General features: G+C 36.7%; 1 protein-coding gene across 1 annotated transcript in view; it reads left to right on the top strand.

Annotated features, from left to right (window-relative positions):
* The window catches only part of LOC106876873 (uncharacterized), a 45,311-nt gene extending 37,769 nt beyond the window's left edge, over positions 1 to 7,542 (top strand). Inside the window, exons 8-9 of the mRNA XM_052967664.1 lie at positions 3,845 to 3,917; positions 6,838 to 7,542. Coding sequence (XP_052823624.1) covers positions 3,845 to 3,917; positions 6,838 to 7,074 — 310 coding nt within the window. The 3' untranslated portion in view covers positions 7,075 to 7,542. The remainder of the gene's footprint in view (positions 1 to 3,844; positions 3,918 to 6,837) is intronic.
* The last annotated feature ends 608 nt before the right edge of the window (positions 7,543 to 8,150 follow it).

The raw sequence follows: 8,150 nt of genomic DNA, 5'->3' as shown, positions 1-8,150 counted from the left end.
TATATATATCGTGTCCTTGCCTCCCTGGTGGCTTCCACCAACCATGCGCTTCGTTTGTTCAACTCTTTCTCCTTCCCTCCTGACCCCTCTAAACTTCTCTTCACTCTCGACATCCAGAGCCTTTACACTGTGACCCCTCGCCACGAGGGGCTGCGTGCACTCCAACATTTCCTTGACTTTCGACCCAACCCCCAACCTGACACATCCACACGCGTTCGTCTGATTGAACTTGTCCTCTCCCTCAACTGCTTCTTGTTCGCTGGTGATTTTTACCAGCAGTTCTCGGGAGTGACCATGGGAACGAGAATGGGCCCCAACTATGGGAACCTGGTCGTTGGCTATGGTGAGGCCCAAATATTCTCAAGTTTCACTGGTCCCACTCTCGAACTATACGACCATTATATTGACGACTATTAAAGCCTTTTTCATTTCCCGAACGTTAAATTAATACATCTGTTTGTTGTCTATATATATATGACGGGCTATTTTTCAGTTTCAGTTAACCAAGTCCACTCACATGCCCTTGGTCAGTCCAAAACTATAGTAAAAGACACCTATCCTAGGTGCCACGCGGTGAAACTGAACCCGGAACCACAAAACTTGTTTTTAAACATCTTATCACACAGCGACGAGCACATTTTGCAACAAAAATCTTCCAATATTTTTTCATCTAATCCACATCTTGCATTCTATAATGAACCTTAAATTAATATTTTATTTTACGATTTTATGTGCCCACTGGGAATAGTATAACGTTATACATCTGTAGTGGCTTCATGCAGGCATAGCGTGGATTCGATCCTCGAGAACCAAATTTCACTTAACAGTTCAACAGCACTTTTCTCACGGTAAAACAGTAATTTTTTTCTGTGAGTGACAGCAGTTACGTTTGCCAGATGCCTTCGCTAAGCAAAGTAATGTCTTTGCTACTTGACCCTTCTAACCTCTTCTAGGCCACCAAAAAATTGAATTGAGATATAACACCAACGAAATCTATTGTTCTCAACAATATGTCTATCCTTCTAGCTGGTTTTGGATGGTTATAAATATTAGAATTTGGTAAGGCAAAATCAGTTAGTGAGAGTGACCATCAGTTAATGAAAAGAGACCAACTAGAGTCATGGTCACAAGCAGGCAGCCACTAGAGACCAAATGGCCAGAGGGATAAAGAAAGTTATAACCAGCTAACTACGAGACAATTTTCCTCGACTCTATAACTTTCACTAGCTCAATTTCTTTTCTCTTACATCATGCTATCACTATCTATGGTTTACTACTACAATAAGAACGTGTACACAGATACCGGCCGAAATTAACTCTTTTTACCAAGCATGCTTTTCCATTTACTAATTATACATACCAACCCATCGTGGTTTTTGGATATATACAAAGTAACGGTAAATAAATATTTCTTTACAACTTCGATCACTGTTCTTTCATCTTACAAATGGTAACCAACGGCTACTACATTTACCGTTACAATTGGTGACCCTCGACTGCAACGAAGAACTAACCATTACACATCTATCAATTAAAGGCGCAAGGCTCAGTGGTTAGAGCGTCGGGTTTACAATCGTGAGGGGTGTTTTTGAGCAAGACATTTCATTTCACATTGCTTCAGGTATAGAAATTAGTTGTGACGTCATTGGTGCCAAGCTGTATCGGTCTTTGCCTTTCCCTTGGGTAACATCGAGAGTGTGGAGAGGGGAGGGTGGTATGCATGGGCGATTGCTGGTCTTCCACGAACTTATGCCTCATAGGGCAACTTTCTAGGTGCAATTACATGGTCATTTGTGGCCGAAGTGGGTCTTAAACCTTTATACATCTATTAGATCCCATTTTGTGTGTAACCTTTAAAAATACTTAACGTCACTGGATCTTCGCCTCTGAATCCTTACACTTGTGTAATAATATATTTTTTAAAACAAGTTGCCTTTTAAAGGAGCTTGAAATATTTGGTTTATGGATATACAACTATCTGCGTTGTTGCTGTTAGTGTAGACCAGAGGTTCTCAATCGGGGTCCATATAGCCCCTGAGGGTCCATGTAAGACTTGGGGGTAGGGTCCAAGCAACAGAATAATAGATTCGGGATCCCCAGTAGTATTTTGTGAGTCCCTGAAACAATTTTGCCCAAGATATTTGTATTGGTATGTTTTGCAAGAAACAGCTAGGTTTCTTTCTCGAACGTTTTACATGGCTCAACCTACACAGGCTGATGGGTGAAAAACAAAATAGGAATTTTGGAAGAAGTTTCTATAAAACTAGTTTTTAAACATCAAATGACTATGGGAGTCCTCCGGAATAAAACAGTAATCAAAGAGGCCCATAGATAAAATATGATTCAGAACCCATGGCGTAGACTAGAATATTCCTTGTTAGAATTATGTGTAAAAAAAATTAATAACTTATTTTACTTCTTTTTATTATTATTTCCAGAAGGAAATAACGTTAACATCTGTTTCAAATTTTGGCACCGAAACGATGAATGGCGAAGTCAATGGTGGCATAATTTAAACTCATAAATTATTGACTCATAAGAAATGCCATTAAGCACTTATTTTTTCTGCTGACGAGATAACAAGTCTGTCAGCTCGCCACCATAGCATTAGATAAATCTCAGTGTCAATAAAATTCAACAATGTAAGGAGTTGCCTCCCTTGTATGTGTCTATCGGCTTCTGTACTGTCTTTAAAATAAAGATTATAAAATCATAAATCTTGAAATATCATACTTATTATAAAGCAAGATGTCTTTAGTATTAACGCTGGTGAGATGCTGCTGTTAAATCCACAGTGATACACATACATAAGCATCTTTTGTCATTAGAATCGGTTGTAATATTCTACCTTTAGCAACGTCCAAGTCGAATTAAGAGGTTGTCTCCCTTCAACCGCAAACTGACTATGATAACTAGTTAAGGGTAATGTTAACGGTATTTGCTTATTAAGACAGTTCGCTGACAGAATCGTTAGCGTGCCAAAACAAAATTCTTAACGGCACCTCTTCTGGTTTCACGTTCTGAATTCAAATGCCACCGAGGTCGACTTTGCCTTTCATCCTTTTCGGTATCGGTGAAATAAGTACCAGTCTAGTAACTGAGATCGAATGTAATCGATTAGTCGCTCCTAAAATTTCATGACTTATACATAATTACTATAAAGGATTATTTTTAGCTTATTAGATACAAAAAAAAAAATTAACGCCGATTAAAAATGGAGATCTGGCAGAATCGTAAGAGCATCAGACACAAGGTTTTATAATATTTGATCCGGCTCTTTAAATTCTCTGCTCAAATCCCCCAAGTAAAAACATAGACTAATATTTTTACTGTAAAACTTTTATATGAATGCATTTTTTTTAATGCTAAAATATAACTTTGTATCTTTAATATACACGTGTGTGTGTGTGTGTTTCAATCTAAACTGTCTGATGAACAGGAGCGTAAAACTCTAAGCAGCAGTTCTTTATGATATTTTTTGCAATGTTTTAGCAGTTTTAATAATAATAAAGCATATTGCTCTACCTCCGGTATTCGAGTACTATTTTTCACCACCTTGTTTCACATTTATGTGCTTACTTTGGTATATATATATATATATAGATTGTAAATGTAAAAATAAAAACAAAACACAAAGGATTCTGCGGTACACGTGTTTCAAGCTTTATAGTTGTTACATCAGTGTATAATTGACCGTATAAAGCTATCTTCAGCCGCAAATGTATTATATACATATATGAATTTAACACAATTTCAACCCTTGTTATTTTCCTATGTAACATGTTTTATATGGATATTTTTAACCTATATATATATTAAATGTAATATTTTGGTTGCTCTTCAGAAATGCTGGAATGGGTTTAGCAAGTACTGCATCAAGAATTGGAAGTATGTTATCACCATTTTCTGGTATTCTGGTAAGTTAAAAACCATGTTGTTTTACTTTCTATTAAATTTTACATGATTGTATCATTGATTTTAAATAGGAATGCTCAGTCACACCAGTTTCCGTGCCAACCACATTTATTCAATGTACCAAATCACTTATGGTAGTAGTGGTAGTAGTAGTAGTAGTAGTAGTAGTAGTAGTAGTAATAGTAGTTCTTGATGTGCTTTTTTATTTTTGTAGTCATTGCTTTGACGTAAACGTTTTCTCTTGAATTTGTTAACAATATTAACCTATTTATAAACTCCCTCATGAAAGGTTAAAAATCTGTTAAATGTAAAAGTTAACAGCAAAGCTAGGTTATGCAGTAGTAAACACAGCTGTCAGCTTTGGTATGCAACAGAAAAATGCATTGAATGACCCAGAGGGTGGGTATTTTACAAGATTCTCATTACAACTAGATTAAGGTGCTTACTTTTTTTTTCCCCCAAAGGGTAGTTTGTTCCATGTATCCATTTAACAACCCATTCCTTTCAATATGGATAGTTAAGCACAATACTGATTTATAAAAAACGTCATGTACGGCAAAGCAAGAGCTCATAGGTGATACACTCTTACCCCTGACAAGGGTGGGTATTTGTAGGTTGACCCAATAGCTTCCAGAATCTTTTTTTTTTTTTTTTTTTTTTTTGTGCATACAGAATTACCAAAGCATGGAATAAACTATTCACATTGGTGCAGGAGTGGCTGTGTGGTAAGTAGCTTGCTTACCAACCACATGGTTCCGGGTTCAGTCCCATTGCGTGGCACCTTGGGCAAGTGTCTACTACTATAGCCTCGGGCTGACCAAAGCCTTGTGAGTGGATTTGGTAGACGGAAACTGAAAGAAGCCTGTTATATATATGTATATATATATATATATATATGTGTGTGTGTGTGTGTGTGTGTTTGTTTCTGTGTTTGTCCCCCCACCAACGCTTGACAACCAATGGTGGTGTGTTTACGTCCCCCGTAACTTAGCGGTTCGGCAAAAGAGACCGATAGAAGGCTTCCAAAGAATAAGTCCTGGGGTCGATTTGCTCGACTAAAGGCAGTGCTCCAGCATGGCCGCAGTCAAATGACTGAAACAAGCAACACTGCACCTATGCTTCCCGAAATTCACCAATCCTACTCCCAACACACTTTTTCCTCTCTCTGGCTTCTTTTACTGTTTATTCACTCTTCCATCTTTTTGTTTAATAATGTGTGCTGTACATCCACATTTGGCTTTTTCCTTGCTGTCTTTCTTTACTTGACTTTCAGAAACATTCCTTCATACTCAGAATTATCAAAACATACCACAAACTACCTACATCAGTTTTTAGCTATCAACATACTGCAGCCTTCAAAAATTCCATACTTACCAAAATTCACTAATGCTATTCCTGATGTACCTATGCATCTTTTCCTCTTTATGACTCTTTTATTGTTCATTTTCCTGCCTTTTTGTGTTTTATTCTGTGAACTGTGCATGTGCTTTTGACATTCATTGCTGTCACTCTTTAGCTTGATTTATATGACTGCTTTTTTGTCTCCTCTTTTACCCTTTGAAGTTCATCTGAGCATTGTATACAATAAGTTCATTATTATCATTATTATTAATGTAATATACTTTATAGCAGTGGTTCCCAAACTATGAGTCGCAACCCACTGATGGGTCACAAACGGAATCCTAGTGGGTCGCAAAAAGTTATAAAATTATGCATTAGCTTTGATTAACTGCTGTCTATCGAGATAGTTCAAGACTAATGTTTTCAATACCAGACTGGTTGTTTCATCAAGCAGTAGGCTTTTAACACGAACTTAACAAATCAGAGGTGGTCATTTTCTCAAGTTATTTATTCGTACGTAATCGTAAAAAGGAAAAGTCTGTTTTTACCTATTTATAGAGAACTTTAACTAGGTGCAGTACAACACTGGTCGAACCAATAACATCTACTGCTTCGAAGTTTTGTATTAGAGTTAATACCTGCCCATAGGGTATGGAGACGTTGAAACAGTTATAAAACGTTTTGTTTCACATTTAATATAAATAGTAAAATATTTAAATAAATAAGACAGCATGGATTTCACTAATAAGTTTAAATTTTGTTTCTTTCATTAATGTTTTTACCCAATAGAGTTAAATGGGTCGCCATAAACTGGTGTCATAAATAGTGGGTCGCGTCTCTAAAAAGTTTGGGAACCACGGCTTTATAGTATACTATAGTTGCATAACAAAATACGGCATCCCTACAAGTCTTTGATATTTACATACCAGATTCCAGGAACTTGTTTAATATGTAAAATTGGTATATCCAATAACGTTACACTGCTGTATTTAGTGGCAATTTAAGCAATGTAATCATGGATAATTAAGGGGTTAGATGGGAGCAAAATCTCCCGAATATGGCACATACGCCCATTACCCTTTTTTCATCGTTGACCTCATTGTTCGTTCACATCTAACATCTTGTATACGAAACATCATAACAAGAATCAGTGCTGGCTATAATTTCTATAGCATACCTGTGGAGATAACCTTAACAAATGATGTAAAACGCACTGCTAACACAGTAGAACAGGGTATTGACTTACAAAAACGTTTAACATACTTTATAGTATATTATGGTTGCATAACAAAATACTGCATCCTTACAAGATATTATTATTGAGATGATGAGTAGGCAAAATTATTAGCATACTGGACAAATGCCAAGCGGCATTTTATCTATCTTTACATCCTGAGTTAAAATAATTCTGAGGTTGATTTTGTCTTTCATCCTTTCAGAGTCAATAAAATAAGTACCAGCTGAGTACTGGGGTCAATGTAATCGACTTTCTCCCTTCACCAAAAATTGGTGGCCCTATGCCAAAATTTGAAACCAGTTTTTATTTCGATTTATTAATATGGTTATTTTGACTAATTACAGGCCCGCTACATCTCTTGGGGACCAAGTGTGATCTTCGCATTTTTCTGCCTAGTTGCCAACTTGTTGGTATTGGCTTTGCCAGAGACAGGACACAGGCAGCTTCCACAGTCTGTAGGAGATATCAGGCGCTGGAGTGATGAGCGTGATGAGACATGGGATTCTCAGACTCTACAGCAAATGGTTAGACTGATTGTAATGGGGTCACCACAAACAGATGACAGAGGAAGAAGAGCTTAAAAGTAAAACAGTATTGTTATTTTATATGGAGAGAATTTAAAAAATGATATATTCAAATATTTGGGGAAAGAAAATTCTTTTTTTAACCCTTTTGAAACCATTTTGTTTGAGACTGCCCTTGGTTTTCTGAAATAAACTTTCTGTTTAAAAGTGACCAAAACTTAAAACCTGTCATCAAAATTCCATGTTAATTTATGTTCCAAACACCAACTTAATGTGACAATTATTTTACTAAATTCTTCATTATCTTTCGAAATTAATTAAAGCAAAGGTAGTGTCTTTCAACAGAAATATGGTAACAAAAGGGTTGGAACTTCTCAAGAGTAAAGAAATACAATGACTTATAAGTGTCTTTGATGACAGAATATTTGTAATGGAAGTTTTGGTTATAAAATGGATTCTTGTTACTATCAAAATAAACAATTTTTTTTTTTATTTTAAAAAACAAGAATGTTATAACTCTTACAATTTTTCGCCTTTTTTATTCTCTTTTTTTTTTTTTGTTAAGGGTAAAACTTAAACTTTCCTAAGTTCACAGCCATTGGCTGTGAGGTAAGTAGCTAGGCGTAGGAGTGGCTGTGTGGTAAGTAGCTTGCTTACGAACCACATGGTTCCGGGTTCAGTCCCACTGCGTGGCACCTTGGGCAAGTGTCTTCTACTATAGCCTCGGGCCGACCAAAGCCTTGTGAGTGGATTTGGTAGACGGAAACTGAAAGAAGCTCGTTATATATATATATATATATATATATATGTGTGTGTGTGTGTGTGTGTGTGTGTGTGTGTGTATATGTTTGTGTGTCTGTGTTTGTCCCCCCAACATCGCTTGACAACCGATGCTGGTGTGTTTACGTCCCCGTAACTTAGCGGTTCGGCAAAAGAGACCGATAGAATATAGAATAAGTACTAGGCTTACAAAGAATAAGTCCTGGGGTCGATTTGCTCGACTAAAGGCGGTGCTCCAGCATGGCCGCAGTCAAATGACTGAAACAAGTAAAAGAGTAAAGAGTAAAAAGAGTAAGCAACTAGAAACTTTACTGATATGTTATATCCAAGTAGATATTTCAACTGTTTGTGAG

This window comes from Octopus bimaculoides, chromosome 4 (genome assembly GCF_001194135.2).
Source record: "Octopus bimaculoides isolate UCB-OBI-ISO-001 chromosome 4, ASM119413v2, whole genome shotgun sequence".
NCBI lineage: Eukaryota > Metazoa > Mollusca > Cephalopoda > Octopoda > Octopodidae > Octopus > Octopus bimaculoides.
This window is presented reverse-complemented; position numbering and strand designations above follow the sequence as displayed.